Source organism: Apodemus sylvaticus, chromosome 22 (genome assembly GCF_947179515.1).
Source record: "Apodemus sylvaticus chromosome 22, mApoSyl1.1, whole genome shotgun sequence".
In the NCBI taxonomy this organism is placed as follows: Eukaryota; Metazoa; Chordata; class Mammalia; order Rodentia; family Muridae; genus Apodemus; species Apodemus sylvaticus.
In genome coordinates this window covers 21,810,488-21,834,971 of record NC_067493.1, presented here as the reverse complement: position 1 = coordinate 21,834,971, position 24,484 = coordinate 21,810,488, and the positions used below count along the sequence as shown (strand labels likewise).

At 48.9% G+C, this 24,484-nt stretch overlaps 2 protein-coding genes across 3 annotated transcripts in view; both read right to left on the bottom strand.

Annotated features, from left to right (window-relative positions):
- The window catches only part of Smurf1 (SMAD specific E3 ubiquitin protein ligase 1), an 88,169-nt gene extending 69,519 nt beyond the window's left edge, over positions 1–18,650 (bottom strand). For both annotated transcript variants that reach the window (XM_052167813.1, XM_052167815.1), the window contains exon 1: positions 18,276–18,650. In XM_052167813.1, coding sequence (XP_052023773.1) covers positions 18,276–18,330 — 55 coding nt within the window. In that variant the 5' untranslated portion in view covers positions 18,331–18,650. The remainder of the gene's footprint in view (positions 1–18,275) is intronic.
- The window catches only part of Kpna7 (karyopherin subunit alpha 7), a 52,070-nt gene continuing 45,999 nt past the window's right edge, over positions 18,414–24,484 (bottom strand). The window contains exon 10 of the mRNA XM_052167612.1: positions 18,414–18,707. Coding sequence (XP_052023572.1) covers positions 18,414–18,707 — 294 coding nt within the window. The remainder of the gene's footprint in view (positions 18,708–24,484) is intronic.

Genomic DNA, 24,484 nt, shown 5'->3' with positions numbered 1-24,484 from the left:
GGAGGAAACTAAATGAGAGTGAATAGCACACTTCCTGCTCAGAAAACAACAGAAGCTTTAATGATGGACAGATCTCTACTGTTATTACACGGCCCAAAGTCAGTGTCCTCTTCCTAACATCTACCTTTCTTCTTTAGAGATGGGATCTGAGCCAGGCTGGCCTCTAATTCTCTATGTAGCCAGGGATAACTCTCAATTTCTGGTGTTCCTCCCTGCACCTCCTGAGCACAGCCATGCATCACCAAACCTGGTTTATGTGCCAGGGATTAAAAACCCAACAGGCATGTTCCCCCTTAGAATATATCAGGGGCTGGAGAGATAGATACCTCATTGGTTGAGAGCATTTCCTGCTATTCTAGAAGACCCTAGTTTAGTTTAGTTTCCAGTACCCATATCAAGTGGTTCACAACTGCCTGTAACTCCAGCTCCCGGAATCCAATGCCCTCTTCTGGCCTCCATGGGCCCTGTGTTCAAGTGCACATACCCACCTGGAGACACAATTACATATCATTTTAAGCAAAACACTACCTCTGACCTTGTATCTTTTTTATAAAAGGGACCAAGAGAAAAGAAGGCACACCCACAAAGAATTATGTCCCAATCCTGAAGCATCAAAGCTAGCCCTTGACAGTGCCTTGTTCTAGAATATTTGGGCTGGGGGAGAATCCAAGCACTGGATGTGAAATGGACATAGCTCTAGCTTAGGTGCAGTATAGACCCCAGGGAAGGGAAACAGAGAGAAGCCCCTGGAGGCTGTGCTTCCCACATTAATCGTTCAAGCCTGCAAACACTCTAGCCTTGACCAGCCTTCCCTGTAGTATCTGAATGCAAGTGGATCAGGCCTCCTGCCAAAAAGGGAGGGAGAAAAATCACCACACAAATACCAGCTTACCACCCACTGAATGAGCCCGTCCGGATTCAATTAGAACTTAAGAGAAGGGTTTAAGAAAGCAAGTGACAGTGCGCCAGCAGAGTACTCAAGGCAGGGCCAACTGCACTTCCGAAGCCTTCCCCGGGCCTCTGAGGGCACTCACCAACCCCAAGCCAGGCTGGCAGCCAGCCATCCCCCGCCATCCTCATGTGATTACAAAGCATCCAGGACGGTGCTGTCTGCACAGGTGCTGGGGACTCAAACCTGGTCTTCATGCTTACATACCCAGTGCTCACCCGGCCCCAGCTCTGCATTTTATCTGCTTAGTGTCACGGACTTGAGTAGAAACTCTTCAGTCTCCTTTCAACCTCCTCTAACTACAAGGCCCAAACCAAATCAGGAAGTTAACTTTGTACCAAATATAGAACTGGCAACAGTTTCCCTTCTCTACCTCAGCCTCTATTATTTCACCTGCTGGCTACCTGCCTGACAGCCTAGCACTGTTATTAAAACAAGCGTCTTTCAAAGGACTTCATTTCAGTACAGGAGAGATGGCTCAGTGGTGCATACTGCTCCCCTAGAGGAGCCGACCTTGACTCCCAACACCTGCTTGAAGTAGCTCAACTTCCTATACCTCCGACTTGGGGAAAACCTAAATATGACCTCTGCAGGCACCAGCACTTTATATGCATGTGCCCACATACATATGCATTGTTAAAAACAATAAAATAAATCTTTAAAAATATCTTATCTTATTATGCATTTGTCTCTGTGGGTATGCACATGTGAGCGCAGTGCTCATGGAGACCAGAAGAGGGTGCTGGATCTCCCTGCACTGGTGTTAACTAGATTGTGAACTACCCAACATGGGCAAAAGCAGTGGTGCTCTTAACTAACCACTGCACCACCTCTCCAGCCACAACAAACAGCTTTTAGAAGAAACTGTAAGTCATTTAGCTTTACCTTGGTGCCAACCTAGAGTCCCTGTAAACCACTGAGAGACAGTCAGCCCGCACTTGCAGAAGCAAAGGACTATGACAAGTCCTACTTTGTGGAGGGATGATTTTTTGACTCCTTAGACAGTAGACAGCATTCTGTCACCAGGCTCCTGTCCAAGCGACAGCAACAGCAGCCTCCAGAATGAGGACTCTGCACCCTTCCTACCACTCCCCATAGCTAGCTGGCTGGCAGTCAGGCCAGGGTTAGGACCCAGCCCCCCTCCCCCCCCCCCCCCGGGGCTGGGACATACCTCTCAGCCACTCCATTTGTTAAAAAAAAAAATTGAACCCCTTCTTTCCAATCCCCTTCCTGCTCCTGCTCCAATCCTACGCTGCCACCCCTTCCCACTTTGTATGCAATCCCTCTGCCCATCTGGGTCCTTCCACTGCCCACTGAGAGTCACTTTCCGAGCAGCCAGAGAGCTAGGGCCACCAAGAGCTCCCTTCTGACCCAACACTTTTCAATGCCTCTCAGCTTGGTCAGCATCTCTCACCTCAGAGGATGGGGACGGGACTGGGACCACACGGGAGCTCTTCCCAATTCCCTTTGTGCCGTGAGTCTAGCTTGCAAGGAACCAGCCGCAGACAGGGCTTCCGCGCTTATTTTCCCTTAGAAATAACTTGACAACTCCATAGTCTAATATAAAAATTATGTCCAAGGGGTCTGAAGAGATGGCTCAGTGGTTAAGGGCACTGGCTGTTCTTCCAGAGGACCCAGGTTCAGTCCTCAGCACCCACGTGGCAGCTCACAGCTATCTGTAACTTCAGGATTCTTCTTTATGTTTTTTAACAAGTAGGTAGGGTTTTTCTTTTGGGGGTTTGTTTGTTTGTTTGTTTTACAAAGCATCCACTGGTGTATATTGATTTGGGGAAAAGACTTTAAAATTGTTACTCTTCAATTAGATGTCTTTGTTCTTTAACAAACTATCAGATCATCTGAACTGGGTTCATTCAAAGTATCATGCATTTCACAGCTGCCAAAAAGGAACAGGCTGGATCAACTGGGAGGGGCTGAGATGACAGAAACGAATACAACAAGGGCTGTCTCCCTGGCTGACACCGCCTTACAGTGCCCAGGACCAGCAGGCTAGGGGAGGATGGGAAAGCAGACCTTGGCTCCAGATGACCAAGAAGGGACCTAGGCTGAGGGAGCGTCAGCTGTGATACAGCTTCAGGGTATTCATGGCAGAGTAGGATCATGTAACATCTCAGCCCCCACCCCTCAAAAGCTAGTCACGAGCAGCAAGATGACCAGGAAATGGGAAAGGACACCTGGGTCTGGCTGAGCCATCCAGGCTCACCCTGAAGCAGGGAAGCGTGCTTTACCCCTTGGCCTGGCTTACCTGCAAAGGCAAGGGTTGGTGTGACGGGTATGTGCCACCTGTCTGCAAGACCCTGGGGACTGAAGCCAGGGAGCGTGAGTCAAAGCGGCCCTCAGTAGCCACCTTCATCACAGGCTAGCCTTCTTCATCATGGGCAGGTGCTATCCATTTAAAAACACTAAAAGAAATCCCAGGCTCTGAGGCGTGCACTTCCAATTAATGAGATATTCTTTTCTAGGTAAAGCGAAGCCTATGCTAGGCTAGTGTAAGAACTACTGACCCCTGACTCAGTCCTGCTGGAGCTGAACCCATGGGGCAGCACCAGCAAAAACCTGCTTCCTGAAAAACCTGCTGGGAAGCTTCAGTCTAAGGCACATTGACCCCCAGGTGACCAGGAAAGGGTCCCAGCTGCTTACCTCTCCCCACAGAGAGTAGTTGTCCTTTTATTTCAAATTAGGCGTCGTTTTCTCTTCCTTTTCTAAAGTCTATTTTTGGTACTGCTATGGTGAGCCCTATACAAAATTCTGCAAGTAAACACTACTGGGCACTTTATTTGCGAAGGTGGCCCATCTAGTACAGGTTGCTTTGAAACATAAAACAAACTGGTTTGGGGTTTGTTGCTGCTGGTGGTTGGTTGGTTGGTTTGCTTTGGTTTTGGACAGGTCTTATATTGCCCAGGCTGGCCTCAAGTTGAAGATGGCCTTGATCCCTCTGTGTCCACATTTAAGTGCTAGGGCCACCTACTGACATAAACCACCACATGAGCTGGAATCACCTTTTATAAAATTATAATCATCACCTTCAAATAATACTGCAGTAGAGGCTGAGCATGGTGTCACATTCCTGTTAACCCCAAACTTAGGACCCTGAGGCTGGATTATCAAGACTTCAAGGCTAGCCTAGGCTACATAGTAATATTCTGTCTTAAAAAAAAAAAAGATTTTAAGAATTCAAATACTTTATATGCCAAATGTACTCAAGACAAAGTAACCCAACAAGGTATGTGCCAATCTGTGGTTGTCTTTAAAAGGAGAATCTGGCAATTCGGAACCCATGGAGTAAGCCACAAATAATTCAGGAAATGAGTAGGTCAGGCCCCCAAACAACTTCTGTGAATTATTCGATACCAACACTAAGAAATGGATTTTAAGATAGTGGACACACCTTTAATTCCATTGCTCTGGCAGACAAGTGGAACTCTGTAAATTCTAGGCCAGCCAGAACTACACAATGAGACACTGACTAAAAAAAAGCTAGTTTTACATGGGAACCATCCACAGTACTCACTCAACACACAAGGCTCTTAACAGAAACGGTGCCAGCCAGGCACTGAGGGCGCACTCCTTTAATCCCAGCACTCGGGAGGCAGAGGCAGGCGGATCTCTGAGTTTGAGGCCAGCCTGGTCTATAGAGTGAGTTCCAGGACAGCCTACATTTACCATTTAATATGTCCTATAGCAACTCCAGCACACCGAGACAGCCTACATTTACCATTTAATATGTCCTATAGCAACTCCAGCACACCGAGACAGCCTACATTTACCATTTAATATGTCCTATAGCAACTCCAGCACACCGAGCGGCCTGTGACCCACTCAGCCCCTGCAGCAGACAGCCCATGCTTAATTTAATTCACAGTGGAAACCCAACTACAACACATTGCTTTCAAACACCAACATTGTTCTCCAAAGCTGCAATTGTTTGGAGGTAGCTAAGGTGTTTTCCAGAGCAGGTTTTCTGCCAAGAACCCTGAATCATTAAAAAGGTGACGGGCAGCACCACCCCCTCCCCCGCCTTCAGCTTCCAAACAGGTCTATCAACAATCCTTACAAGATTTCTGAAAACATGGCTCATACACATATTTTTTTCCCTAAACTAAAGAAAGGCAAATGATGTTCCCATGCCTATTTGGAGTGTCATCCGACCCGTTCACCTAAACCTAAGATAAATTCAACATGTTCATTTCTAATACTGCAACTCACAAGACTGAACCTAGTACTAAAAAAGAAAAGAAAGAAAAGAAAGCTCACTCCCCTGTGCTGTGTTTACACTGAGGACAGATGGCATTAGTGTGTGACATGCAGACAACTGTCAGGACTTAAGTCAGAGGAGCCACACACCATCTATCTCCAACTCATAGCTTGGCATGCCTGATGTCTTCCAATGAATGGTGGATTGTCATTACTAGAGTTTCTTTTTTAGTGGCACACAAGGTGGTGGTGTGACTCTCAGGCAAAGTCACACTGGATTCCCTGAAAACAGGTAATAGGAACGGCACCCAACACCTATGGAGAATTGTCTCGGTACCAGCAGCCTGAGCAGATGTCTCCTTCACCCCGAAACTCTCAGATGCTTCTAATTATCCCTCACGCACATCTCCTGTTTCTGTTTTTGTTTTGTTTGTAATGTAGCCAAGGCTGCTGGGCATGAAGGTGGAAGCCCTTGATCCTAGAGAGAGGCAGAGTGCCAGGCCAGAGTTACATAGCAAGACTCTTGTAGATAGATAGATAGATAGATAGATAGATAGATAGATAGATAGATAGATAGAAGATAGATAGATTGATTGATTAGACAGACAGACAGACATGGCCAAGGCAGTAAGGATGAGAGAGACTGTCTGTCTAAACCAGAGATTCTCAGCTAATGCTGCTAACTTTTGTACAGTGGTGGTGACCACCATTCATAAAATTATTTTTTTTGTTGCTACTTCATACTATAATCTTGCTAGTGTTATGAATCGTAATATAAATCTGTGTTTTCCAATGGCCTTTTGGTAACTTCTGTGGAAAGGTCATCTAGCACCCAAAGAGGTCACATGACCCAGAGATTAAGAGGGATGAATGTGTCTAACTATGGGAATACTGGCATATTAACCTTTGTGCCTGCTCTAAAGGCTCAAAATTGTTCTACCAGGCCATGCCCGCCTGAGTTCAATCTCAGACCAGTGTAGAAAGAGAGAACTGACTTCTAAAGTTGCCCTGTGATATCCACACAGATGCTGTGGCACAGGCACAGGCACACACACACACATACACACACACACACATCAGTAAATAAATGCTCACACACACACACCAAGAACAAGCCAGCCTTCCTGGTTTTCAGCGCCTAAGAGGCTGGGTAGCAAGGCTGCCCTAAATTCAAGGATAGACCAATAGAATGAGACCCTGTCAAAAGGAAGACATTAACTCTGCCCCAAATTCAAGGCTAGACCTACAGAATGACACCCTATCAAAAGAAAGACAGTAACTCTAGGTCTTTCATTTTTTTATTTTGTTTTGTTGCTATTTTGAGACTGTCTCACTATGCGTCTGTCTCTGAGTGTCCTGGAACTCTCTATGTAGAAAGTTTCAGGCTGACCTCGAAATCACAGAGATCCATCTGCCTTTGCAGGATTAAAAGTGTGTGCCATCACACCAAGCGATTCTAGCATTTGTGTGTGCCAGTGCCACAGCATTTATGTGGAGAACTGACAGCAACTCACAGAAGTCAGTTCTCTCCTACGTGGGCCTGAGTGAACTCAGGTTATCAAGCAGGGTTACAATCATTTACCCAAAAACAAAAACAAAACAAAACCAAAAACCTATATTTTTGCATAAAATCTAAATTACCTTTTTCAACCCATGCTAAATTCAGCTTAGAACAATGATCATGTGCTGATCTGTTGTTCTTCCCCAGAAATGCCCAGCTGTCTCTGAAGAGACATCGAAAGGCATTCCCACTGTCTTCACCTGATTCCTGGGTAGTTCCAAATAAAGCACCACACAAGCACAGGCTGCTTTCAGATGGGGTCTCCTATGTTACCTATGATGGCCTCAACATCTGGGATTACAGTCGTGTACCAACACACCTGGCTTAATCCAGAAACAAGTTATAGTCATGACACAAAGCTCACTGAGGTAGACTCACACAGACCATTCCTAACCCTAGCAAAGATTCTTTGGCACTTCTACAAACACACATCTTTGGCTCCATTCACACCAGTACAAAGAAGCCTGTTGCTTCTTCAAACCAGCACTAAATGGTGTCTTGGCTGTCCTTAGACCCAGCATACACAAAGCCAGTATCACAAAGACACTACTTCAGAGCATTCGACCCCAAGGCCCAGCCGTCACAAAGCTGACTGTTAAGTCTTTGTTGGCTCTAAAGCTAGAAACCAATTCCCAGCATCCACCTTTCTCTGTTTAGGGCTCACAAGGAGAAGGGTTTTTGTTTTGAAACAGGATCATGCAGCCCAAGCTTATTTCAAGTTCTTTAAGTAAGCAAATACAACCTTAAACTTCTGCCTCCACCTCCCAAGTGCTGGGATTACAGGCAAGCCCACCACACCTCCTTTACATGGTGCTGGGGACAGAGTTGGCCATGCAGGCAAGCACGCCACCAACTGAGTCAGATGTTTGCCCCTGACTGCCACCTTAGAGCACAAGAAGAAATGGAGAGGAGCCAGGCGCTCCCAAGCTGCTGCAACTGCTTCAGGGTGTTTTAATGAACAGACCAAAAGTCTCTCTATTGAGCCAATTTAAGCTAGGTTTTCTGCTACTTAAATCTGAAAGTACCCTGCTTTTGAAAAAATAACTGGAAAAAACTCGTACCTTATAAATGAAAACCAGAACAAAAGCAAGCCCTGGCTGGAGAAGGGAAGCAAGGTGAGTGGCCCCTAGCCCTGCCAGAGGATTTAACTGAGAACCAACCAGACTTGGCCCTGCAGCCACCAATGTCAACAGGAGTATTATGGGATGCAGAGGGAGGCAGTATCCTGGTGGAAGTGTGCCACTTCCCACAGCAGTGAGGATGAACTAGGAGAGAGGGAGGAAGTGGATCTTTGCTGGAAGAGACAGACCCTCATGCAGCAGAGCAGGCCGGGAGCTGAGAGTGAAGAAGGGCACAGAACGATCCAGAGACCCTGGCTCAAAGTACACCACAACACAACACAACACAACACAACACAACACAAGATGGTTCTCTGGCCTATGCACACACATGCAAGCACACAGATATGCAAGCACGCTCACGCGCACACACATGAACATGTGTACACGTGTGTGCACACAGAATTGCCCTCCCTTATGATACAGTGATATCACAGGTACTGAGCAGCTAAGTGGATGGGTAATCCACAAGCACAGCATGTGCACAAATCTCATAAACATGACCCTGACCTGAAGAAGCAGGTGACAAGAAGACTCAGTGCGAGTCTGTCAATATGGAGTTCAAAGCCAGGCTGCTCCTCCAGATGGTGACAATCTAGAGGCTGAGGAGACAGAAGCTGAAAAGCACAAGCTGGGGCCACTGCAGCAGGGAGTACCCCACTGCTTCCTTCCGCTGCCTGTTCTTGTTTAATATATCCAACCACAAAGTAATTTTCTATTATGTCTGTGCTTGAAGACAAGGATTTACAGTGACAGGTCTCCACATTACACACAACCGTGTTTCTCAACAGACACCCAGGTTTCTCCCTCCGTCACTGCTCACAATGAACGGAATTTCCCCTGTGGGGTCTGCAAAGGGGCCACTGAGCAGCTGCTCTCACCCACTACACACCAACAGCATGCACAGTCACGAGATGGAAATGTGTGCAAGCAGCTCCTCAGGGGGCTCTTGAGAAGGCACTCGCCCTTGCTGGAGAGCCCGCAGATGCTCGCTTGTTACACAGCCACGCGCAGATTCAAACACAGCAGCACAGGGTTTCCCCCGAGCATGAGAACCCACCTACAGAGGTGGGCAGGAGTAGCTGCTGCCTGAAATCCAGGTGCTTGGGCGGCTGAGACAGGACCCCGGGGCAAGCTGGCTAACTGATGGTGAGCTCTGGGTTTGTGAGGAACTCTGTCAAGACCTCCACACATACTCACATGTACATGCACACACAGATATACATAAACACTAAACCAAACGCTCTAAATAAATAAAGTACCTACATCAACACGTAAACACACAAGAGCTGCTCTCTTCTTTAGGAAGGGCCAGCTCAACACACAGAAGCAGAGCCAGCTCAGGAGCCTTCTGCATCCAGCGCCTGCTTGGCCCTATCAAGTCTCAAGTGAAAGTCTTCAGTCTGGCTTCCTGGGACGTCCTGTCCTGTGTGGCTGCCCTGGATGTGATTCAGCTTGTTTCTGGCCACGGCTACGTCATCAGCCTATGGAGAGTTCCACCTCACAGTGACACAGACACAGACACTGACCAGCCTCAGCAGACCTGTTATAGGAGGGACAGAGCACCAAGGGCCAAGGCTGAGGCAGGAGAACAGGCGGAGTCAGCAGCCAGTCTCCATCCAGCTCTTCTATAAACCAGCGGAAGCAAGGATGTTTACAACTGCCTTCCCCCACACCCCCTTTTCCTGAGCTTTGTTTTGTTTTAAAATGTCTTACTATGTAGCTTAACCGGTCTGAAATCGGTGGTTCTCCAGCATCTTTGACACAGCGAAGGTAAGTTACACGGTAGCTGATGGTTTCAGTGACTGGAGAGCATCTATATTAGACAGGGAACAGTGCAGCTGTGCAAGCAAAAGATGATCCAACTTCAACCAGGATGGGGGTGCAAGGAGAAGATAGAGCACAGATAAACATCAGCACCAGAGACAGAGGCCCCGGGGATAAATCAGGGATGAGGGATGATCAGGATGAGGGCAACTGGGAAATGTAATGAGATAAAGAATGCAGAAGGAGGTTTGATTCACTTTGTGAGCAAAAGAGAATCAGACTCTTTAAGGGCTAGGGATATAGCTTAATAGCAGAGTGCTTGCCTAGAATGCTCCAGTAAGGGGCTGGGGGCGTGGCTCAGTGGGAAAGTCCCTGCCTAGAATCCACCAGTGAGGGGTTGGAGAGTGGCTTTGTGGAAGAGCCCCTGCCTAGAATCCCCCAGTGAGGGTCTGGGGGTGTGGCTCAGTGGTAGAGCCCCTGCCTAGAATCCCCCAGGAAGGGGCTGGGGGCCTGGCTCAGTGGTAGAGCCCCTGCCTAGAATCCTCCAGTAAGGGGCTGGGGGGCATGGCTCAGTGGTAAAGCACTTGTCTAGCATGCTCAAGGCTCTAGGTTGGATTCCAAGCACAAAATAAATGGAAAAACAAATCAATACCTTCAAGCCATGTTATGCCTAAAACATCCAATAAGAATCAAGCATGATGGCACACACCTATAATCCAAGCACTCAGGTAGTTGAAACAAGAGGGTTTTAAGTTCAAGACCAGTCTAGACTAAATAGCAAAACTCATTACAAAACCAAAGAAAGAAAGAAATAACAAGCATCTACATTAAATTTCCAATCTTGCACAACTGCAGGGAGAACAAAAGCCGTCTACAATATCCTGAAGACTGTTTCGGTTTCTAAGTATTGCACTGGCTATAAGATACTCAGTCAGTAAAGGTGCTTGTCTCCAAAGCTGACAACCTGAGTTCAAACCAGAGCACACATGGTGGGAATAACGACCTGACAACCCCAAGTGTCCTGTGACTTCCATGCAATGCATTTCTAAATGAAAGTTATTTTCTCTAAGACCTAAGAGGAGTTGCACTGATTAAATACAGCCCTTTTCTATACATGACCACTAAGTACTCTGATTAGAGCCGTGCACTGCAGTTAAGTGTATCTCCTTGTATCCTGCATCCTCACAGGAGGCCACTCCTCACTTAGGACGAGAGAACATCCGTTTTCTCTCTGGTACAATGTGTTTCCAGGGAATAAAATAAATCACATGCTATTTTTTAACCTAGAAATAAAAGTGCATATAGAAAAAAGCTCTGTGTAAGCTAGGCCCCAGTGTGGTGCTGTCTGCAGCTCCCTGAAAACCATGAGACACTGTGAAATGGTTGCCTGGACCTGACGCAGAGTGTCACCAGCAAGTGCCATCTTGTTTTCCTGTGACAAAACCATTGCAGATGCAGAAGTGGAAACAAGTGCAGCTTCAGTTTTTATCCCAAAGATCTAAGAAGTAAAAATGGTATCCACAGGAGCTGCCACTTCCTCTGCTTTTATGGACTCAATATTAAAATATTCTTAGGCTCCTCAAAAATTCAAATAAACAAAACCTCCTGGCCAGCAAGCCAGTGCAGTGGGTAATGACACCTATGTCAAGCCCAAGGCTATGAGTTCAATCCCTGGGACCACAGGTACAAGGAGAGAACTGACTCCCCAAGGTGTCCTCTGATCTCCATGTGTGTGTCCAATCCCACAACCTCACAGCCCCCCACACGCACACTAAATGTAAAACAAACTCTTCAGGTTCAGCACAGGCATACACTGACACTGATTTAAAAATACTGCTAACACTTCACGCCTAGCGCCTCAGACGGGAATACAGAGTATTTCACAGAAATAAGTCAGAGATGTCCCTGGATAAGTAAATGGTACAAACAAGAGGAGAGTGGAGAATAAAGATCCGTCCTAGGTTCTCACATCGCGTGTGAGCTATGTGAGCGAGCTGATGCTGAGTCCGGAGCAAACACTGAAATACGTTGTAGCGAGACAGAGCAAGGTCGGAGGGAACCTGCCCAGCGTCAGAATAAACAGTCAGAAAGAGAAGTTTCTCCCAAGCAGAAGACGGGTGCTCCAAATGCCCTGTTCTGCGCAGTTTCCAGGATACTGCTTTGTGAGGAAACATCCCAAAATATAGGCACACGCTGGGATGCTACTGCAGTCTGTAAAGTACATTTGGCCAGGCATGATGACCCACACCTTTAACCCCAGCACGTGGGAGACAGATCATGGAGGGGATCTCTGAGTTCAAAGCCAACCTGGTCTAAGAGTGAGTTCTGTGACAGCCAGGGCTACACAGTGAGACCCTGTCTCAAAGAAGAAGTGAGGTTGCTGTGTGGAGAGGGGAGGATGGAGTTAGGTGAAGAAGCGGGGACAATGAGAAGAGAGAAGGTGCTGTAGGAGCAACAGCAGTGTGGCTTCCGGGTCTGTGATCCACACTCTTCTCTCTCCTGTGGTTTGTCCCCGTGTGCCCCATTCCTGTCCCTTCCCTCGCTGACTCTGAATGCACCGCACACACGAACAAAGCCTCACAGGTCACAGGGGCTTTCCCACCTGCACATTCACCTTGCAGTTTACCAGAGAGGCGCTGTCCACCAGCTACTTTACTAACAGTCTGCACTACCTGTAATTGAGTTTTAGCTGATCTTTTAGATTTTTTTTAAAAAACATAAATCCACCACCCTTGTAAAATCCCAGCAGTGGAAGATGGGGCTCCCCATCAAGAGTTCAAGGTCATCCTTGGCTACAGGAAACCTGTCTGCAAACACAACGTACCCTCAATTTACAAGTAACAGCTACCTCATATCCCACTCTCCCACACCCTTCTCCAGCTAACAATCATGACCAATCCACCACTGAACTAACTGTCCCTGATCATATGTCCACGGCCTCACCACCAGAGATGATGCTGGGGGCTGGGGGGAATACACCAAGTGTGCACACGTGAGAATCCAGACAAAAAAGGCTAGGCATGGCCACACAAGCAGCGGCAGCCCAGGACTGTGGAGGGTGGGGCCGGAGGACCACAGGACCACAGGCATTGGACCGTAAAATGGACAGTGATAGAACAGGACACAACACTCTCATAACACACACACACACACACACACACACACACACAGAGCTGCTCATTTGGATTCATCAACAGTATTGTGCCAGCAAACTTTCTGAATACACAGAAAATGAATCAAGTGTTTGTGTGTGAATATTATTTTCCATGTTTACCAATCAGCAAAACAAAACTTTAACTTCCAACATTGTTTTAAAATTACAAAAACACCCTACCCAAGTAAGAATCCTAAGCCAGGAAACCAAGAGCATTGTAAAGATAAGATTGTTTTGTTGGGGTGGGAACTGGGCCATGATTTGGCTATTTTAACTTTTAACCAGTGTCACAAGTCTATGACACAAGTCAGTCTGGTTAGCTGACAGTTAACTAGCAATCTGTGCTAACGCTGAAGCCATACAGTGGTGGCCCTTGCCAGTCCTTAAGAAAATACTCAACAAGTAACAGCCTCCAGGGCCCCACTGAGAGCAGACCAGGGAAATTCACATGGGGAGACGTAACATCCCAGAGATACGTCGGTCTGTCTCTCACACATACACACGAGTGAGCACACACATATGAACTTAAAAATTCTACTTAAGTGAGGGCTCTGCTAGCCCAGTGCTAGGCCCAGAAGGAGACAGGTGAGCAGAGACCAGGGCTCCTGAGCTGGCCAGCAAGTCTAGTGGAGTCAGCCAGCTCTGGGCTCAGTGAGATCCAGTCTTAAAAAACAGAATGAACACTGAAGAAAACACCAGCTGCTGCTCCTGCCCTCCACACACATGTAAACGTGTGTGCACACACCCCAAGGGAGGAGGAGCGTCTAGTTTGATGTAGATTCACAACTACTCAAAAGTACAGACAGGAATAAAGTACATGAACGGCTTCCTGCATGCAGCTTTCCCTGGGCCTCCCTGGGTTTGAGGAGAGCCCTAAGGAAGTGTACTCGGAAGCGAGGAGAGAGTGGCTAGACGCTGGCATATGGTCTTTCAAGCTACCAGATCATCTCTCACCATAATACAGTGGTCAAATTAAAGTTCTGCTGGTCTCAGGTTCTCTGCTGGAGCAAACTGACAATCAGTCAGCACTCTGGAGTCTTTCTTAAGAGCCACTTTGAATCTTTCAAAGAACTACTTAGAATCAATTAGGCCCACTATGCCTGGCTTGTGACTGGCTAAATTGAAAGGACTAGCAACCACGACTACAACTAACTCACTCTGGTTCCCATCCTTCAGATGGTTCAGTGCAAGCACAGCACGCCAGCTTGTAAGCCAGGTCTCTTTCCTCCCTCTACTTGCAATCACAATTGCTCTTCATGGGACACAGTCCTGGCTCCAAAAGGCAAGAAAACACAAGAAGGTCCAACTGAACTCCAGGTATAAAAGCAGGACTGGGGAGATGGTTACGCTCAGTGGTTCCAGGCAATTGTTACTCTTGGCAAAGGCTCCAGGATGGATTCCCAGAACCTACAGAGTAGCCCGACACTCCAGGCCCAGAGGAACTGCTATCCTAGTCTGACTATCCAGGTATGAATACGATGCACACACATACATGCAGGCAAAATATTCACACATAAAACAACTAAATCTAAAAAGGAAAAAAAAAGGATATTTTGGCTCAGTGGATAAGAGCACTGACTGCTCTTCTAGAGGTCCTGAGTTCAATTCCCAGCAACCACATGGTGGTTCACAACCATCTGTAATGGAATCCGATATCCCTCTGGTGTGTCTGAAAACAGATACAGTGTACTCATATAAATAAAATAAATATTTAAGAAAAACTGAACAAGTTAAATATTTAAAATATTTAAAAAGAAAAAAAACAGATTTCCCCCCCCAAAAGGGGGCATTTAGAACCTCAGCTAAGTGCTGGGTTGCAGAGACAAATCTAAGTTTTCTGAAGAGCAGCGTGAACCTCAGAACCTAGGGTTCATCTGTGGACCACGACTCCTGCTGAATTTGATATTTGATATTCAAATTTCCAAATTTGGTATCAAATTTCCAAAAAGATTGCACTCTCCAGTGAACTCATAAGAAATCTACAATATTTTGCTCTCTAACAAGACTACTAGATTTTGCACATATTGACTCTAAACCTCATGAAACAGTTCCTATGAAATACCACAAAGACAGTCATTAAAATTATATAATTCAAATCAGAAACTCAAACATTCTTTCCTACTGTACAGAGCAGCTTTCCAAAGCACTTTGGCATATTACTCAACAACTAAAAAGGGGGGAGGGGAACCATGGGAAGAAAAAGAAAGCATAAATGTAACACTAATGCACCAAATTAAGGCTTGACACACATTAAACAAAAGTGCTACCCTTTAACACAAATTTCTGAGTCTCAGGGTTGAGAACAGAAAGCATACACACAGGCCAATAGTAACGTGAAGTAGGTAATCAGGCTGATGGAGCGTAGAGCAAAGATCCTTATGGTGGGGCTGAAACCTCATTCAAATGAGGAAACTAAGAGTCAGGGCGCCCTGGCTGTACATCATGCACCTGCTAGCCTGACCAGGGTGCCCTGATCTGACAGATTCTGCTCCCCAAAGGCCATCAACTGTAAACCCCAAAGTTCTCAACACGGGTTCCACTCAATGTCTTTGTGCTGTGTGGTTCTTGACAGCAAGGTTACAAACAGCCCTCCTGTTTTGTTATTGTCTATGTAATCGGGTTGGTGTGTGTGCAGTACACCTGTCTACGTGTGCACACAAGCCAGGGGGTCAACCTCAGAAGCCATCACCTTGGCTTTCCTTCAGCTGCGGTCTCTTACCAGGACCTGGGGCTCACTGGTCAGGTGAGGCTCCCAGCCAGCCATGTCCAGTCTTTAAGTGGGTGCTGGGTTCCAACTCAGATCTCATGCTTGCAGGGCAAAGGCATTCCTGACTGAGCTATCTCCCCAGCTCCATTAGTTCTCATTCTTAAAAAGTCATCTTTCCCCAAATACAAATTCATGAGTAAATACTGAGACTCCACAGCAGTATTTATCTCTGAAGAGACTGCTACCCAACCATCCTCACTTCTGTAACAGCAGACAGATGAAGGCAAGCCTACCTCATCTTCAATAAAATGGCTGCTTCCAAGATTTTCATGACTGTCATCATATAAGCACATCATCCAACAACCCCCATCCTACGGTCACGCTCTCAGATGTTCTCCCACCATGAGGTAATAACTCCCATCCCTAGTCCTTCCCCATCAAAAGCCACCCAAAACTCTGATGCTTTCCAAGTCTGCAAAACCAAACTTAACCCATGAAAGCCTGCCTTCAGCAGCTGACGAGAATCTGTAGATAGAAACCTGCCACAAACCCCACAACTAAGATCTCATTTCTACTGAAACTCCCCAAGTCAGTCACTTTAACAGGAAGGCTAAAACCAATCCAGATTATAACTGAAATCAGAGCCTGGTGACAATGAGCCAACGTTCCCAAGGATGACTGTCAAAGAACCTGACTTCCTAACTAACACAGAGAGACACTGGAAGGCATCCACTGAGCAAGTCTCCTCCAGCCTCTGTCCAGAGGCAAAGATGTCCCATATGACCTGGGACTGGGTTCTAGTTCAAACACTGCTATCTGCTTGGACATCCTCAGAGAAAAGGTATCAATCTTTTCTGAAACAAAACAAACTTTCCAAGAATTTCCACCATGATCACGGGCCTTCCCCTGAGGCTCAGCCTGGAAGGACAAGCAGAAGCCTTAGTCCCCACCACACTGCCTTGGAACAGAAACATCCAGGGAACCTACCCCCTGCAAGGCCTCCCCCGAACTGGAAAGCCCGACACCAGCCCTGCCATGCAACCTTGGGGATGGACTCAAACTGGGAAGCGCTGCAGGGAAAGGAGGAGAGAAAGGAAGAGGGAGCCCAGGGTTGTCTCTTGCCTGCATGCAAACTACCCTGCTGCTGTCAGACCGGGAACAAGCTTTGTGCCCACCTTTGAAGGTGGCACTCCAGAGCACCTCAGAAACCCGCTCGTTCCTCAGAAGACTGAGGGGAGCAAGGAGCCTGCTCTAGAGCAGCTGACACAGCTCAGCCTGTGTGGGAGTGGGAACTCAAGGATGTGGCAAGGGGGTGAAGGCACTGCAGAGGAGGTAGGAACCAAAGACTGACTCTGAGTACTAAGTGGCCTGGCCTCAGGGAGGACGGAAGTGGACTAGACTGGAGAGGTCTGGACCATTGATGAGGTGGGGGAAGTGAGAACAAGACCGACGCTTGGTCCCAGACAGGACTGAGGAATTTGCAACTGAAGGGTGGAGGGTGTAAGACAGAAGCAAGTGGGCGGGACTGAAAGGCAGGGCCAGGGGCGGAGGGCAGTAGAGGGGCGGAGCCAAGAGGGGAGCCGAGCAGCTAGAGGGATGGAGGAGGGGGTGAGGAGGTAGGAGAGCAAAGAGAAGCAAAGCAGATGAGTAGGGGTGGGGTGATTCGAAGGTACCCGGAGGGAGAAGGGAGAAGGCAGACAACAGGTCATGGGAGAGGGTAGGAAGAAAGGAAGGAGAGGAAGTGATGAGAAGCCGCAAGGGAAAGAGGGAGGGGACAGGTGGGAGGGTAGTGAGGAGTAGGACTAGAGGGGGACAGCAGGTAGGATGGTGAGGGAGAAGAGATGGATGATAAAAATGTGAGGTGGGGATGGAAAGAGCAGTGGAGGTGCCGCGAGGGGGCGGGATCTACATCAAGTTGAGAGTAGGTGTGTGGCTGTGTACAGGCCTAGAGAAAAGCAGGGAGGAGGTAGGTGTGGATTAGAGGGTGCTGGGGGCGGTGTCGAGAGACGAGCACTAGGGGGGCCGGTGGAGGGCCCCGAGGGGAGGGGCGGTACCTTTATGCAACTGAGGGTAGGTGTGGGGCAGAAAGGAGAGCCAGAGAGATGGTCCTGTAGAGGAGGAGCTAGGGGGCGGGACCTGATCCAGAAGGGTAAGGGTAGGGGCAGAGGGAGGCAGCTAGGGGGCGTGGCCCATATGCAACTGATGGTAGGTGTGGGCAGAGATTGGAGGGTAGGAGAGAGCCTGAAGAGGGAGGAGCCAGAGGCGGGGCCAAGAGTATCAGCCAGAGGGGTGGAATCTATGATAGAGGGATGAACAGCGAGCCAGGTTTAATGCAGAAAAAGGCAGCTGCCTGGGCCTGCAGAGCGAGCAGGAGGCGAGGAATGAGGCAGAGGGAGGAGCCGCCATAGGGCGGGGCACCAAAGCTACAAAGTAGTCAAGGGGTGGAGCCTGTGAGGGGGAGGGGGGGTCTCTGCAGAAGAGTCGAGGGCTGAGCCTAGTTAAGGAAGGGGGCGAGTCTGCAGATCAGCGAGGCGTGGCTTGATGCAGAGGGAGGGCGGAGCTGCCGCAGCGGGGCGTGCCCTGATGTGTCTGGGGGCGGGGCCTGATGCAGAGGGAGGGGACGGGGCGGCGGGGGCGGTGCCTGCAGAGCACCCGGGGGGCGGGGCTGGGAGCGCGAGCGAGGGGCGCACGCCGTAGGGGGTGCAGCGGTCCCGGGACAACGGCCGGTGCAGGGGGGGCGGGGCGGGAGTCCGCAGGGTCCCTGGGACCGCCTAGGGGCGCGAGGGCCGCGGCCCTGCCGTGCCTACCTGTCAGACGGATCTTGATGCTGGAGCCGTTCCTACGGGTCCCGGGGTTCGACATCTCCCGCCAGCGGCCGGCCGGCCTCGGATCCAGTGCCGCCGCCCCCCAGCCCGGCCCGGCCCGGCCCCGCCGCCGCCTCAAGGTTACGGCCACGGGCTGGGCGCCGGGGTCCGAGCCGGGACGCCGAGTGCGCGGCGCAGGCGTTGGGACGGAGACCACGGGCTGGAACCGTAGAAACGAGCACTCAGTCGCGCCGCCGCCAGGAGCCGCCCCTGGCTGGCCCAGCCCGGAGCCGCCGCGCTCGCAGCCGGACGCCCGCCGCCCTCGCTGCTTCCGCCGCCGCCTCCCGAGCCGCGCGCGCCCGCCGCCGTGCCGGCCCGGCCCTGCGCGGCCTCGAGCTTGCGTGCGTGCGTGCGTGCGCGCTCCCGAGCACGGCGCTACGCCGACCGCGCTTGTCTTGGGCGCGCGCAAGGGGGTCTGGGGAGCTGCAAGGTTCCTGCAGCCGGCGGGGAGCCTTGAAACAGACACCACCACCACCCCACTACCACCACCACCACCAGCACACACACGCACACGCACAAGCGGCGCAGTCGGAGCTGGTTCTTAGTCACAATCTCAGAACCAGCTGATTTGCCTTTGCGGCGAGATTTGGGGAACCAATTGTTTCTTCAGTGTCGGACTTTTCAAGGCTCCTGATGGAAGCCAGGGTGTTGTTGCGTGAAACCCCATGAACCGTGCGCGCGTACGCGCATAAGCACACGAAATCGTTCATGAGGAAATAGCGTTTAGATCCTGCAGGTTCCGAGGGAAGACTTCCCGCAGTGATCGAGAGTCGGATGTGCCCTGTGCAACTGGTGTATTCGATTGACAAAGTGGCTAGACTCGCAGGAAGTGCGGCATGTGGACCAGCTAAACAAGATGAAGGATGTAAATGGAGAGGTGGTGGTTTGCGGTTAGGGACCTGCATGAAATTGAACTAACCCAGAAAAGTAAGCAGTCGGGTTTGCGATTCCCTGCCTTCCGGTGAACCCACCCCCAATCCCCCAGAGTGTCAGGCAGGTAAAAAGTAAAAGCCTTGCTTTGCCCAGCAAGCAAACCAATCTCTATGGTAACGCATTCTAGAGAGGAAATAAAATGTTCTTGAAAAGGCCGCGTATATTTACCAAACTCACATCTGACCTGAACTTAATTCATTTCATGGGCAAATTTTTGTGGTAGCTTTATGTGGCTTCCTTAGAACCGGCTACCCACAACATTTGACCACCCTCTTTAGAGACAGGAGCTCATCTGTAACTGAGGCTGACCTCAAAACTGTGATTCCCCCTACTGAGTGCAGGGATTACAGGCTTGTACCTGTCCCTGTCCTAAGCAGTTTGGTTTTATGAGCCTGTGCAGCGCAGACTTTTGAATAATGGAGGGAAAATATCCTAAGATTAGAATCATGTATGTGCAACGACTAATCCAGACTCTAACTCTGCTTCCATTTCTAAGTAGTTGTCACTGAGAGGGAGACCCCTAGGTTGGAATAAATCCATCTAAGAGGTTTTGATTGGTGACGTAGCAACATTGGTAGGATGTTCGTTGTGCAAGCAGAAGATGCTAAGTTTTGTGAGGCCTTTTAGATATTTCTATTATCTACAGATGAGTGTTTTGTGTGCGTGTCTGTATGTGTGCATTAGAAGTGCTGGATCTGGAACAGGTGGCTGTGAACCACTATGTGGGTGCTGGGAACTGAACTTAGATCCTGTGGAAGAGCAACATGTGCTCTTAACTGTTCAGCATCTCTCCCGCCCCAAGGTCCAGGTGTGCTGGTGAGTTTGAGTGATCCCAGCCCCCAGGGAGGCAAAGACAGACGGATCCCTGGGGCTTACTGGCCAGTGAGCCTCCATGAACTGGGGACCCCTATACCAACCAGAGACTCTGCCTCAAGAAAAAAGGGGCTGTACACTGGTGAGCAAAACTAAGGTTAACCTTGCTCTCTCTGTCTCTGTCTGTCTGTCTGTCTCTCTCTCTCTCTCTCTCCTCAACCATACCTCCCTTCTTTCTCTTTCCTCTTCCCTCTGCCCTTACCCACTCTAGCACCCCTCCCCCTGTATCTGTCCCTCCTGTCTCAGTCTCTCCTCTCTCCCATACCTCCTCTCTCCTGCCTCAGCTCCCAGGGGCTTTGCCTTCCTCCTGGGTCCGCTCCCCAGCCTTCCTCTCCCAGGAGTCTTGGATGGCTCCACCTCCTTGTTTTCTTACCTGCCTAGAAGTCTGGACCTTCCTTTGCCTGATTATCCCAACCCCTGAGTCACAAGTGCGCCTTGGAGGCTACTGAAAGTCATTTTCTCTGCCCATTAACTGGGAGCCCACGCTGCCGCCGCCGCCGGCTGCTAATTGGAGAGTCCTAACAGTGTACTGCCATACCCTGCTTCAAAGACAAGGCCGAGTCCACACTTTGTTGGCCAGGTGTGCATCCCTGTGTGCCGCGGCCTGCTCCTGTGTTCACACATCTGGAAGATACAGTCAGACTTTGTCGGGTGTCTTTCACAATCACTCCCCACCTCAATTCTGAGACGATTTCTCACTGAACCTGAAACTTAGTGACTCACCTGAAGCGGCTGGCCAGCAAGCCCCAACCATCCTTATCTCCCCCTCCCAACACCAGGATTACAGATGTGCGATACCACACCCAGCGTTGACTATGGATGCCTGGAATCCAGCTCAGAGCCTCATCCTTGCAAGGCAAACACTTTATTGACCCTCCCCAGCCCATTTGTCTTTAGGACAAGATCTCATATAGCCCGGACTGGCCTAGGACACAGTATGTAGCTAAGGATGACCTTAAACTATTAATCCTCCTGCCTCCACTTCTTGAGTGTGTGAAATACAAGTATATATCATGAGGCATGATTTTGTGCACCTACTGGGAATGGAACCCTTGAGTTCCTGCATGCCAGGCAGACCTCTCTCCACTGAGCCACATCCTCAGCCCCTTTCCCACCTTTTGACTACCAAACTGAATATGACTTTCATCCCCATACCAAGGTCTTCTATGACTCTAAATTCCTTTTCTTTCTTAAGCATTTTCTTTCTTAGGCATTTCTTTCTTTCTTTCTTTTTCTTTTTTTCTTTTTTTGGTTTTTTGGATTTGCTTTTTTCAAGACAGGGTTTCTCTGTATAGTCCTGGCTGTCCTGGAACTCACTTTGTAGACCAGGCTGGCCTCGAACTCAGAAATCTGCCTGCCTCTGCCTCCCAGAGTGCTGGGATTACAGGCGTGTGCCACCACCACCCAGCTAGGCATTTCTTTTTTTGGGTGGGGGGGGAGGGATTTGGTGTTTTCGAGACAGGGTTTCTCTGTGTAGCCCTGGCTGTCCTGGAACTCACTCTGTAGACCAGGCTGGCCTCAAACTCAGAAATCCGCCTGCCTCTGCCTCCCTGAGTGCTGGGATTACTGGCGTGTGCCACCACCACCCAGCTTAGGCATTTCTTTCTTAAGCAAAGTAGCTCTAAAATCTATATTCTAAACTCCCACCACATTATCAGCTATTCATCTGGTTAACAGAGGTGACAGTTCGAGGTCAGCCTAGGCTACATGAGTCCCCATTGGAAACAAACAAATAAGGTTTGGGAGCTGGCTCACTTGGTGAGGTGCTTGCCACAGAACACGCAAGGACTGAGAGCCAGATACAGCAGCACCCAGGAAGCAGACAGAAGGGAGGATCCCTGGGGTCTGCTCCCCAGCCAGTCTAATGCAGTCAGGGAGGTCCAGTTCAATGAAAGGCCCTGCCCCAAAATACAAGGTGCAAGATGGCTCATTGGGCGAAAGATCCTGTGTGCGAATCCATGTGGGTAAAAGATCCTGACATCCGAGTTTGATCCCTGGGACCCACACTGTAGAAAGACAACTGGCTCCCATAAGCTGTCTGTGAGCTCGTGAGCTCCACTCCTGTGGGGCTAATCCCCTCAACCCTTCATTCATTTGTCCTGCTCTTTCTAAGAGGCCTTTGGAACCTCTTTCTAAACTACCCCTTAAACTAACCATCATCAATACGTGAGCTCTCACTGAATGTGGTTGTCTGCTTAGAGACAGCCTCAAGTAACACAGGCTGACCCTGAATTTGCTCTGTAGCCAAGGATGACCTCAAACTTTGATCCTCCTGCCTCCAGGATGTCAGGAATGCACTGCCTAGCCCCACCAATCCATGTTCCTGCTAAGATCTGAAACTCTAATCTTAACTACCCCAATTGTGCAAAAGTAGAAACAAGTACAGACTAACATGACAGAGTCCTCAGTCCCTAGTAGGTCTGGGGCCTGCGCCTCCTTACCTAAAGGCATGAATATAAACAAATTAGGTTAATTTGGGGTTTAGTAGCATCTAGTTTGTGCAAGGGCAGGATGCGATCTAATCACCGCCGCTCTTTCCACCTAGGGAGCGAGATCTATTTGAAAGGTAGATATGTCTGATCTAGTTTCATCCTCTTGGCCTGGTGCACATCACAGCGACAAAGTGTGAGGACTGACTCTGGCCCTCTCTCTATCCCTCTAATCTCAAACCAACCTAAGATCTCCCTAAGTCAGGGGTCACCTAAGACCCTCGGGAAACACAGATATCTGCATGACGATTCGTAACAGTAACAAAATCACGGTAATGAAGTAGCAAGGAAAATAACGTTATGGCTGGGGGTCACCACAGCGTGAGGGACTGCATTAAAGGGTTGCAGCGTTAGGAAGGTGGAGAAGCACCGCCCAAAGCGAATGGCTCTTCATCGCCAACGTGGTTTTAAGGTTTCAGTTTGGGACCCCATGAGATAGTCACACAGGTCAAAGTGCTTGATGCCACCACGTTCACTAAGATGACCTAAGTTCAATCCTCAAGACCCACGTGGTGGAAGGAAAGACCACCTCCTTAAAGCTGTCCTCTGACCTCCACACACAGGCCTGGGCACTCGCCTACCCACACTTGTATATGCACAGAAAGATAAATATAATCACAGTGTTTTTTTTCTTCCCATCGACTATATCTTAGGAAATGCAATTGTATTGTTTTTATATGCAGCTATTAGTAACGTGGCTTCCTTGTTCCTCTTCCTTATTCTATAGGCCGTTGGCCAATGGTCACAGCAATCCCCAGTGTGTGGGCAAGGCGCCGCTTCCCAGGGAGTTTTACCATACCTGCTGGGTTGTGGTACCACATGCCTTGAATGCTAGCTTTAGGGTTGGCCTCCTCTCCTCAAATAATCCAATCAAGAAAATTCCTGGGGCTGGAGAGATGGCTCAGCGGGTAAGAGCATTGACTGCTCTTCCTAGAGGTCCTGAGTTCAAATCCCAGCAACCACATGGTGGCTCATAGTCATGCGTAATGAAATCTGATGCCCTCTTCTGGAGTGTCTGAACACAGCAACAGTGCACTTACATATAATAAATAAATAAATCTTTTTAAAAGAAAATTCCTCCTGAGCCAAGTGGTGTTAGCAAAAGACCTTAATCCCAGCACTCAGGAGGCAGAGGCAGGCAGATCTCTGTAAGAGCTCACTACAAAGTGAGTTCCAGGATACCCAGGGCTACACAGACAAACCGGTTCTGTCTTGAAATAGAAAAATCCCTCACAGGTGTACCCAGCTGATTGGGTTTTAGTGATTCCAGATAGTCAAATTGACTACCAATATTAGCCTTTACAAGTCCACCTCTTGTCAACTTGACATACAACCACAACACTATTTGGTTGGTTAGTTGGTTGGTTTTATTTTGTTTTGTTTTCCTTTTATTTCCCTCACCCAGACAAGGTCTCTCTCTGTGTAGCCTTGGCTGCCCAGGAACTCACTTTGTAGGCCAGGCTGACCTTGAACTCAGAGAGCTGCCTGCTTCAGCCTCCCGTGTGCTGGGACTAAAGGCATGCCTTACCACATTTTATTTTTAATTACGTGTGTGTGTGTGTGTGTGTGTGTGTGTGTGCACATGTGCTGGCAGAAGTCAGACAAGTTAGATTCCTCTGGAGCTGGCGTTACAGGCAGTTGTGAGCCTCTCAACTCGGGTGCTAGGAACCTAACTCAAATCTTCGGTAAGAGCAGTGTGTACTCTTAACCACCGAGCCATCTCTCCAGCCGTGTGGCGCCCAGCTTTTTACATGTATGCCAGTGATCAAACATGGGTCTTCATGGGCTGCGTAGAGAGAATCTGTCTCAAATTTTTTAAATGTTTCATTTATTGTTACTGCATGCATGTTGTACTGG